General features: G+C 39.5%; 1 protein-coding gene across 5 annotated transcripts in view; it reads left to right on the forward strand.

Moving 5' to 3' along the window:
* Positions 1-12,005, forward strand: part of ANKRD44 (ankyrin repeat domain 44) — a 348,906-nt gene that overhangs the window by 250,890 nt on the left and 86,011 nt on the right. For all 5 annotated transcript variants that reach the window (XM_021667764.2, XM_021667769.2, XM_021667768.2 and 2 more), the window contains exon 16: positions 1,767-1,878. In XM_021667764.2, coding sequence (XP_021523439.1) covers positions 1,767-1,878 — 112 coding nt within the window. The remainder of the gene's footprint in view (positions 1-1,766; positions 1,879-12,005) is intronic.

Raw genomic sequence — 12,005 nt, forward strand, 5'->3', positions numbered from 1 at the left:
GGGGGCCACTCCCTGGTATCCAGATACGCCTCTGACCTCATGGGCATCTGTTAGCTTTGCGTCTGAATTGCCAAAATTACTAGGCCCTGGGAAGAGAGAGAGAGAAAAAAATAAGCATTCCCAGTTAAAACACAGAATTCATGTTTCCCTTACAAACAATGTGGTGAATATCCAAACTCTACATTACTTTTATTATAATACTACTATTGATCATATATATAGTTCAGCTATATTCTGGGTTAAATAACTCTCTGGGAATAATTCCAAGTGTTTTCCAAATTACAAATTCAATTTATCAACTGATTTTTAGGATGTAATCCATTCAGAAATTGGGGACTGTGTGTCCACTAGCATGTTATTCCTATTGAATGATTTTATATAAATGGCCAAATTCAGTTTACAGTGAGTCATACCTGGGATCCCTTCCATGGGTATTTATTTACCAGAATAAAAAAGAACTTCCTTATAAGGTGCAAATGACCGAAGAGAGAATAATGGCTGGACTCTAAGAATAGTTTGATTTACTATAAAGCATTTTATGGATAAATCATGTGTCATGTGGGCATTTGGTTTTTAAAAAATATATGGCTTTCATCAGTTTTTCTAGAAATTGAAGTATCTGCTTTAATTGTCCCTATGTGTAATTGACTTTTTTCCTTTTGCCTTATACCAAAAGATAGGAAAATGCCATTTTAAAGTTTTTGGGTAAACTCTAGAAATTTTCTATTGGAAGTTTTATTTAATGTATGGGTTGATATTTAGAATCTTAATATTTTGATTTGAGCATGAAATTGAATCGGTTTGGCCTTATAAAGGACATGTTTGTCCCACTATCGCAGGAATGATGCTGATGCTGTGAAGCAGCACTTCCTGACTAGCGACTCCCTCTTTCCCAGCGGGTCTGGACCATTTACAGTAGGCCCTGAACAGAACTCACTACATCCCTGGGTGCTTGTGAATTAGAGTTTTGGGCTCATCAGTGAAAGTGGAGCCATGTTCCTTCCTCTAAGCATTCCACAAAGACTGTGGATTTTTCAGAAAAATTACAACTCTGTCTCAAAAGGCTTTAAACATTTTTTTTCAGATCTATATTCTTAATGGTGAAATTTAAGCCTCTTTATTCATATGTGGCTATGAAATTAATTCTTTGTTCTTTAAAAGTGCTTACCCATTCCTTTAATTTTTTTTATTGTTTAGGCTATTATTTTTTTTCTTATTCTTTTTAACTTTAATTTTTTAACTGTTGATTTTATGGTGAGGTTAAGAGTCAACTTCTCCCTGCTGAGGCTGCCCTGTTTTTTTTATTGTTTAGGCTATTATTTTTTTTCTTATCCTTTTTAACTTTAATTTTTTAACTGTTGATTTTAAGGTGAGGTTAAGAGTCAACCTCTCCCTACTGAGGCTGCCTGACCACTTCTTTATTATCTCTGAGACTTTGTTGACAGGGAGTTCCAGAACTTATTATTCAATAATCTTGATGACAGACATTTTTACCTGAGGATGAGATGAAAAAAAATCTTAATTACCCTCTTTTTCCTAAAGCTTTTTCTGAATTCTAGAATGGCTATATTAAGCTCAAATAAAGATAGCTACAGAAAACACACACACACAATTTTCAACACATAAAACTTCATTGCTGTAGGATTTTTAAAGAAACAAACTCATCAAGTATTTCATGGAACATTCATAATAGGAGGATTTACATAAATTATCTTTTTCAGTCCAGAGATGTTTTCTAAAATAACACTTCATCTTTATACTTACAGATGTCTAGAGTTTCTGCTTCAAAATGATGCAAATCCATCTATCCGGGACAAGGAAGGTTACAATAGCATACATTATGCTGCTGCCTATGGGCACAGGCAATGTCTGGAATTGGTGAGTTGTTTTGTTTTGTTTTGTTCTCTCTCTCTCTCTTTCTCTCTCTCTCTTTCTCTCTCACACACACATGCACACACACACACACACACACACACACACTTCCCACTCTGGAAATACTGGTCTTACAGTCTCAACAAATGCCATCCTGCCTCATTAAGTCACCAGTGGAAATCACCTTGAAGATATTCTGGGGTAAGTGACTACATTGTTACATGTTATGATATGTAGATCTCTTTTTTCCATTTCTGTCATTCCTTATCTCAGAACTGACTGACAATTGACTCTTTTCCACTTTACTGTAATTTGGCCGGGAATGTTAGATCTGTGTAGGGACACTGTATTTTAAAGATAATTAGAATGCATCACATAAGCTCAGCATGTGTTTCGAGGCAAACTTCACACTCTAGTATTCAATAATAGTGTTATAAGATGACTGTGTTAGTGTTCTCTAGAGGGACAGAACCAACAGGATATATGTATATATAAAAGGGAGTTTATTAGAGAGAATTGGCTCACACGATTACAAAGCAAAGTCCCCAGATAGGCTGCCTGCAAGCTGGAGAAAGAGAGATGCCAGTAGTGGCTGAGTCCAAGTCCCAAAGCCTCAAAACCCGGGAAGCCAACAGTGCAGCCCTCCATCTAAGGATGAAGGCCCGAGGGCCACCAGGAGGACACTGGTGTAAGTCCCAGAGTCCAAAGGCAGAAGAACCTGGAGTCTGAGGTCCCAGGGCAGGAGGAGAGGAAGCATGCATCTGGCAAGGGAAGAAAGAAAGAACCAGAAGACTCAGCTAGCAAGCTCATCCCTCCTTCCTCTGCTTCGTTTTAGCCTTGCTGGCAGCAATTGAACAGTGCCCACCCACATTAAGGGGGTGGGTCTTCCTCTCCCAGTTCACCACATCAAATGTCAGTCTCCTCTGGCAACACCTTCACAGACACACCCAGAAACAATACTTAACCAGCTGTCTAGGCTTCCCCTAATCCAGTCAAGTTGACATCTAAGACTAGCTCTCAGAGTGACTTATATAATCGTTTGATAAGTGGGTTTGTCCTGGTCCCATATTTGTAATTTAGGGAAAGAAATTGGCAAGAGCATAATAGCAGAATTTATGGGAATTTCCAAACCACCAAAAATGCCAAAGCTATAGTGACCAAGAGCCACCCGAGGGTTTGGGTGGCTCTTTTGAAACTCCTCCATTGGTATAGCTCACAAGACACAAACTCACGTGTCCACAGGGACCAGAAATGTAAAGTGAATGACTGAAGTGAGCTCAGATATAGAATAAATGGGAGGGGTGGGGATTGTGGCAAAGAGAGAGCACATGTTCTGTCTTAAGAGAGAGACAGTCAGCTCCTGCTGACTGAGACTAGGAATGCATACTTGGGGTTGCTAGCTCTTCAGCATTTTAAGAGAAGCTAAAATCTAGACTTTTTATGTGAAATTTTCTGTTTGGAAAACACTGGGTGGGCCAAGAAAAAAAAAATTGGCTTTCATGGCTGCCCTCTGCCCCCAAACCACCATCTGCCATCTCCTGAGCACCCCCCTTAGCTCAGCTTCACCAGGACACACGGGCATCCCAAACTCACTCTCTCAGGTTAAATCATGGGTCCCACCCTTCCTGGCTGCACTCCAACTCTGTTCCCTGTCCTTTGAAAGGGAGAAGTCCTGCTTTTCAGAGTTATTCAGAGTTGTGTTTGGGAATCGATTTGCCCTGTATCAGCCACACAGTCTATTGAGAAAGTCACAAAGTAGAAAGCCGGCAAGCAATGGTGTTGGCACCTACGCAGAAATGACTGAAGGGTGCCCTGCTCTTCCCTTTCCCTTTGACTTTTTGCTACTGGCTTAACTGGTTCCACTTAGGGTCAGTCTCACTCTGTTTCTTTTAACTACAAACGTAGGAAAATTTTCGTAATGGTCACCCTACTTGGAAGTTAAAAGATAATTTTTCTAGTGTTGTTTTTCATTGCATTTATTGGTGACTTGTATGTACTCTCATCATTCTTGAAGACTTCTAGATCTTCTTTCCCCAGGTTCTTGTGAGTGCTACAGATTTCTTTGATCTTGGGGGTGGGTAGCATTTTGCCTTTTTTTTTTTTGGTCCTCTAGTTTTCATTTCGTCATAGTTTATCTTTCAGTTATTGTGGCTGCATAATAAAACACCCTGAAAATTAGTGGCTTACCATAACAATTATTTTTTATCTTCTACTGTTTCTGTGAATCAGGAGTTCAGAGTGGCTTAGCTGAGTAGTTCTAGTGAAAGATATCCTATGAGATTGCAGTGAGACATCAGCTAGGGCTGGTATAATCTTAAAAGTTTCTTCACTCATATGTCAGTCATCTGGACTGGAAGACTCAAGGAGCTGACATTCCTTGAGCTTCTCTCTTTTTGTCTCAATGTGTGTGTGGTTTTTTTTCCATGTGATTTTTCTCTAGAAGAAGTTCCAGAGTAGCTGGATATCTTACATAGTGTCTCAGGGGTCCAAAGGCATCCGCCCTGGGAGAGTGGAAAAGAGGAAGAGATAAAGACTGTATCACTCTTTATGATTTACCCTCAAAAGTCACACAGGGTAACTTCTGCAGTATCTGTTCATTGAGGCAGGTACAAAACACAGAGAAACAAAGTAAACTTCACCCAATCCAGTCAAAGAAAGGAGTATCAAAGAACTTGTGGACATTTTTTAAAACTACCCCATTCCATAAAAAGATGTAGGAAGCCTAGTGATTTCATGGCCTCCTATTATATGGATTTTGATGTAGAATCTCAAATGGCCAAGAAGCAATCCTCTATCTTATAGATGAGCAGACCAAATCACAGAGTTATTAACTGTTTTTTCCAGAGTCATAGCTCTGGTCTGTGTAAAAAGTGGGGCCATGAATCAGGATTTCATGAATTCTGATTTCAAAAAGTGTTTATTCTACCACACCATGCTTCCTTCCATTGCAGGTTAGAGCCCCACCACCACCCAAGGCTTTTAAACAGAGAAAAAGCATGGTAGCCATTGATATAAGGCAGTACCATTTCTGCCTCCTAACTCCAGCATTGCCATGGAAGTTGATATAGACCTATCAGCAAATATGGCTTCGTGTTTAGATCCCATATAAGAAATGCTTCTCGCAAAGTGTATGTGTTTGTATGTATGCGCATGTGTGTGTCTGTGTGTGTAGTAATCAATGGCAGAGTGAAGACTTTCTACTGTAACTACGTATTATGAGCCTGCCTTCCAAAATGTACTTAAGACACAGCTGTCTTTCATTGGTTTTCTCTATGAAAACCATGTCATAATTGTCATAATAAAATAAACTTTTATTATACAGTTTGTTAATATAGTCAATAATGTGTGCTGTTTTACAGTACTTTTGTGAGTTATCTTTAATCCTTCATAGCCTAGAAACTCAGGATAATTATCCTAACACCTTCTTTCTTTAGAAATAACATATTGCATGCAATGTCTTCATTTTTTTCAGGAAGACCATTTCGGTACTATTATTTCTGTTATTCAAGTAAGAGGTTTTTCTGTCCATAAGAAGGTTTCACAAATTCTGTCTGATGATGAAATTACCCCTTTGGTTAGATCAACATTTGCCCTATGTAATTTACAAAGAGATGACTATTCCTAACAATTATAAGACATTCAAAAGCAGTTGGGGGAGGTGTTAACTGATCTTAATTTACACTGTCAATCGAACAGAGTAGATTATCAATATAAATTGGTAGAAGTGTTACTATTATTTGCTTTCAGGAAAAAAAACTCAGTCAGTCATTTGTAACACAGGATGAAAGTTCTCTCATTTTCCTGAATGATTTTAGTTGGATGGAAAGTTTTATGTATTCCTATTTTGGAATGCATCCCAAAATTCCTCTTGGGTGTAGTTCTTACAAAGCAAAGATCCTAAGCAGGCTACAAACATTCTTATGCCCCATCACCTCCCAATCAGAACAAAACACAGTCCTGAAAACAATCCTGTACTTTCCCCTAGGAGTGAAATAACAAATCAGACCTTTGTAGGTATCTTATCCCCACTGCTGGCTCACCTAACTATGGATGGATTAGGACAGGAGATGAGACAGGAGAAAAGGGTTCTGAAAGGAGGGGAGAGGGAATAGGGCCTGTCCTTGATACAAGTATTAAGTGAATTTCAAAAGAAAACATATATGTCGCCATAAGTATATGGAAAAAAAGGTCAACATCGCTGATCATTAGAGAGATGCAAATCAAAATCACAATGAGGTGCCATCTCACACCAGTCAGAATGACTATTAATAAAAAGTCAAAAATAATAGATGCTGGCCAGGTTGTGGAGAAAAGGGAATGTTTATGGTGGGAGTGCAAATTAGTTTAACCATTGTGAAAAGCACTGTGGCAATTCCTCAAAGTCCTAAAAGCAGAACTACCATTCAACCCAGCAATCCTACCACTGGGTATATACCCAAAGGAATATAAATCATTCTAACCATAAAGATACATGCATATGTATGTTCATTGCAGCATTATTCACAATAGCAAAGACATGGAATCAACCTAAATTTCCATCAATAGACTGAATAAAGACAGTATGGTACATATATATCATGGAATACTATGCAGCCATAAAAGACAACTAGATCATGTACTTTGTAGGAACATGAATAGAGCTGGAGGACATCATCCTTAGCAAACAAATGCAGGTGCAAGAAATCAAATACTGCACATTCTGACTTATAAGTGGGAGCTAAATGATAAGAACACATGGACACAAAGAGGGGAACAACAGACACTGGGGCCTACTTGAGGGTAGTGCGTTGAAGGAGGGAGAGGATCAGAAAAATAACTGTTGGGTACTAGGCTTAGTACCTGGGTAACAAAATGATCTGTATGAAAAATGTTAATGACACAAATCTACCTATATAGCAAACCTACACATGTACCCCGAACCTAAAATACGTTTTTTAAACAAACCCCAAAGCAAGTATTAGGTGAAGAAGTGGGTTTTGAGGGGGGTACTTTTTTCTCATATATTCTCCCTCTTTCCATAGGAATCTAATATCTTTATGGCCTTTAAAACTCCGATTTGCTTGTTAGGAAAGTGAACCAATTAACCTATGTTCACTAGGAGGTGAATTTCTAAGACTTTCACATTGCCATGCCAGTCTTCTTCCTCATCTCCCAACACAAACACCCATTTTCCCAGGGGTCATCCTTTTAACAAATTATCCCTGACTCTGTGCTTTGTGCTAGAATTATGCTGATGAGACACACATCTGGTAGCTCTTCATAGAGCCCCAAATAGAGCCTCAAATAAACTCAAATAGAGTTTATTTGAACCTCTGAGCAGAAATTGTGCAGGGAGATCTTTTTTTGACTCCACCACCCCAGCTTGTGCTTCTGGCCTGTGGAGGTAATACAGAGTGTAAATGAGGATGTGTGGTCCTCTGGCCTTCACTACCAGTCCAGGGACTTTGTCCTCTGAGCACTGGAATAGGATTGAAGAGGATGGGAGGCCATCTGGACCAGCTGATTTGTGAGGCTGATGAAATGTGTCTGGTGCCTTCTCCCATCTAGTTGAGCAATTACTGTGATTATGCATATTATTAAGTATGTATCATTAAATTCGATATATATTTTCTTTGACTCTGACATTCAGCTTGGTCTGTGTTTACTTTGGCATTCAGAGTTTGTGGCTCCAGTCTGTGATCACAAGCATAGAATTTATAAACTACTTTGTGTTCAGTCCGTTTTCCTGTAATCAAAAAGAAACAGAAATTATTATAGCTGTTATAGTTAACTTCTATTATACAGACTTATATTTAATTAGTTCCATGAGAAAAAACTTCTAAAAACTAGTATGAACCGTTAGCCTTGATAGAAATAGCCAAGGTTGAGAATTCTGCCAAGTCTACCTACTTAGGCCAGTATTCTCAGCTGGTCTTGATCAAAGACGTTTGTACTATGTGGGCAAGCAAAAAACTGCCCACAAGCATGTACTGAGAGCCGTGATCAGTCATATTCAATTGGGCTCAAAATATCAAAACAGAATAGGGAGACTTGGCTAATAAAGCTTCTTGTGTCTGAGTATAATGTATGTTTGAGTGGAGGAAGGGAATTGGCAAAGGAAAGTTCCAGGCCTCCCTTTTCCTCTATCTGAAATGTATTCTTACGGCTCCGAAAAGAAAAATCAGGGAATCATGCCCCTATTTGGAATTTTTGAGTTTATATTGGCTTATTATGTTTCTTTCACAATATTAAAGATTTGTCTATGGACATAAAGATCTTTGAGGCTTTGTTGTTGAAATGGAAAAATATGTGTGCCAATATAATTATATACATTGCTTACAGATATTTAGAGAGATTGAAAACATTAGGCCTCTGATTACATTCAGGCTGAGATTTTTTTATACCAAATCACCTGGAATTTGGCTGCTTCTCTGAAACTTCTTTCCTATTCAATTGTAGGAATGAACTTGAACTTTTACTGTAAGAGTAGGGGTGACAAACGCCCCTACTTATATATTCTAGGAGCTTCTGGGATTCTCCGAAGAAAGGCAGTAAACAACTATGTCTTGGACAACTCAACACTACAATTATGCTGCTTTCAAATAAATGACTCAATGTTTTAGGTTGTTTCTTGTGCTTATCACAGGACTTTAGAAAACCATTACCACTTGGCTTTAAATAAATATATATGTCTGTATAAGATAGACTTATGACCAGCTGCAGTGGCTCACACCTATAATCCCAGCACTTTGGGAGGTCAAGGTGGGAGGATTGCTTGAGTCCAGGAATTCAAGACCAGCCTGGGCAACACAGCAAGACCTTGTCTCTACAAAATCATTTTTAAAATTAGCCAGGTATGATGATGTGCACCTGTAGTCCTGGCTACCAGGAGGCTGAGGCAGGAGGACTGTTTGAGCCCAGGAGTTTGAGGTTGCAGTGAGCTATGATTGCACCATTGCAGTCCAGCCTGGGCGACAGAACAAGACCCCCTGTCTTAACTTACATTGGCAATGTCTCATTAAGCCTCTTAAGACTAAGAAAGCAGGTACGGAAAAGCAATTAAAAAAAAAAAAAGCTACTGAGTGGTCATCTGAGGACAAGAAAATGAAAAATCAGTAAATTTGAACCCCAGCCCCAAACAAATCTTTGATGACTGTTTTCTCTTCCCAGAGGTGCTGCTAAGGGAAGGACTTGGGTTGTGCCTGACCTCCCAGCAGGCAGCCTGCCAAGGGGCGGTATTGTCTAGAAACCTCAACAATGCTGGTCTTGTGATTTCTTCTACTTAATTCAGTTGGAGAGAAACATAAAATCCTATGAGGAACTCTCATTAAGGGTGAGGGTGGGGGTGAGCATAGATATTTTGATACCACTGGCATCCTCTCAGGTACAAATATAAGTTTGCACATTTTGAGTTAGAATTTGGATGTAAATCCATATTCAAGACAATGGAATAGACAATGTTTTATAAGATGTTCCTTTTTTTTTTGTAATGTGGCAGAAAAAAATTTGTTGGCTTTACCATGAATGAATTTGGCAGCTGATGAAAGAAGCATTCAACATGATGTATTGAAATAGAACATTTCAGTTTTGCCTCCAGTTGAGGGCCTAGGACACTGGGGCCATGCATCCACATTTCGAAGTGAGATACTAGTGCTTCAACCCATGGTGCCTTCCCCATTTCTAACATCACAGTTGGAAAGAACAAGAAGTTAAGAGATTAGAGAGAAGGCTTCTTTGGAGCTAGCTATGCTGTGAATTCTACCTCATAGTGGAGGAGACAGAGTGCCTTCTCCTGACCCCAAGCCCAAGGGAGGGAAGCTTCAAGGAGATTGCTTAGATATCTTATTTGTGTCCCACACAATTTAGGGAGCATGCAGGACTGGTATATGATCAATCTGAAGACTGAATGGCTTTGACCAGAGCTTGCTGGCCATGCAGCTAAATAAGATGAAGGTTGTGTTTGAGAAATCACTCCACTCTCAGCAATGATGGGTCAAAGTATATATTTCGCAATGCCCAAATATGAGCCAAGGGCCAGAGCTAGCCTGTGGTTCTCCTGGATCTCACTTGAGAGGGCTGCCTGAAAGAGTTGGGAGACCCAGGATTCCTAGTGTGGAGAGGGACATATAAGTAACCAGCAGGAAGGTCCATTCACTCAGGCAGAGGGAACTGCAGGTGAGAGGCCCCAGTGATGGTAGAGAACCTAATTCATCATCTAAGAGAGGGACAGTTGTAAATATCTGACCTGGTCAGAAGACATCACTGCCAGAAAAGTGTCAGTCAGACCATTGTTCCTGCTCCCAATGTGTCCTCCTTTCCCTATCCCCTTTCCCTATTCCCCTGCTCCTGGAGGAGCAGAGGCAGATGAGGAGGAGGAGAAGCCCTAGGTTGGGGAACAGAGAAGTCAGCTATGTCCCCTTACTCACTGCAGTCTTTAGGGGAAGGCAAGAAGGAGCTTTAAGAAGTTAAACAAGGTTAGGAGTCTGTGATTATCACACTGGAACAGATGTATTGATTGCCGACATGAAGTTATGTTTTAAACTAAAGTACCTAGAGAATTCGTTATTATTTGTTGGAGATTTTGCATGAGGTGGCAGGAAAAGAAGTAACCTTATAAAGGAGATTGGACCTAGTATAGGGAAAAAGAGAATAAATGTATTATTTGATTATACCCATGACTCACTGGTTCAGTAAATAGCCACACACTGACAGTCATTGTTTCAGGAAAAATTTAATGCTCACCTCTAAGGAAAAATAAACTATTATCCTTTAATCACGTGTGACTTTAAATATCAACTTATAAGGCATTAGGTTCTAATAATGTCAAGCATTTATCAGGTGCCCAAAATTGTTGAACAAGTGAAATACACTGTGAGTGGCTAAGCTTTATTTAGTGATAGCACTAAATAAAAAGCTAGTTTATAAGTATAGGCAACTGTCCTGTTTGTTAGGAAGGTATTTCATAGAAGATGGCAGGTGAGGGAAGAAATGAAAATTTGGCTTTCTGTGGACTGGACTTTTCTTTAGATTTGATTACTTTCCAATACCTGCTCATTTTATTGCAATCTCCCCTCCATATTTTCTTCTTCAATGAAAACCTATACTAACATGTAAAACTGGTATAAAGACATCTACCAAATTAAATGTTATACACACACATACACATATGCACACACATTTCTCTGTAATTTCTTCCAGATGGATAGTGAGCACTAAGAGGTTCAAGGAATAGGAATTACTGCTTCTGATGTGGAAACTTCTTTGGACTCAATGGTGTCAGAAAAAGGAAGATTTTTTTAAAAAGAGAAGGCAGTTTTGCTTTAAGAAAAAAAAGAGAGAAGGCAGTTTAAAAGTCAACCATCTGGGCACGGTGGCTCATACCTGTAATCCTAGTACTTTAGGGGGCTAAGGCAGGTGGATTACAAGGTCAGGAGTTTGAGACCAGCCTGGCCAATATGGTGAAACCCCATCTCTACTAAAAATACAAAAATTAGTCACGTGTGGTGGCAGATGCCTATAGTCCCAGCTACTAGAGAGGCTGAGACAGGAGAATTGCTTGAACCTGGGAGGTGGAGGTTACAGTAAGCCAAGATCACGCCACTGTACTACAGCCTGGGTGACAGAGTGAGACTCCATCTAAAAAAAAAAAAAAAAAAAAAAAAAAAAAACCAAAAAATAAGTTAATCTTGCCCTCCTTCCTTCCCTCCTTTCCTCCCCCTACCTTCCTTCTTCCTTTCTTCCTTTTCCTCCCTTCCTTTCTTCCTTCCTCCTTCCCTCCCTCCATCCCACTTAATCACAAACCCACTAGGCAAGCTTGAGCAGAGCAGGAAGGCAGCCCAGTTGGGGCTGGGGCTGCAGGAGGGAGGTCAGGAAGGGTTGGAAACCCACTCAAGGAGAGTGTTCTAAATGTGTATGTACCAAACAACAGAGCTATGATATATGTGAAGCAAAAGTGTTAGAAATGAAAAGATAAACAGAAATCCACAGTTATGGTGGGAGACTTTAGTACCTCCTCTCAACAATTGGTAGAACAATGAGACTGAAATTTTCAGGCATATAGAACAACTCAATAATGTAATCAACCAAGAGGATCTAATCAACAATAAGAACACTCCACCCAGCAACATCAGAATACATATTTAGTTCAAGTGCCC

Source organism: Aotus nancymaae, unplaced genomic scaffold (assembly GCF_030222135.1).
Source record: "Aotus nancymaae isolate 86718 unplaced genomic scaffold, 86718_ANA_hifiasm-v0.15.2.pri h1tg000008l, whole genome shotgun sequence".
In the NCBI taxonomy this organism is placed as follows: Eukaryota; Metazoa; Chordata; class Mammalia; order Primates; family Aotidae; genus Aotus; species Aotus nancymaae.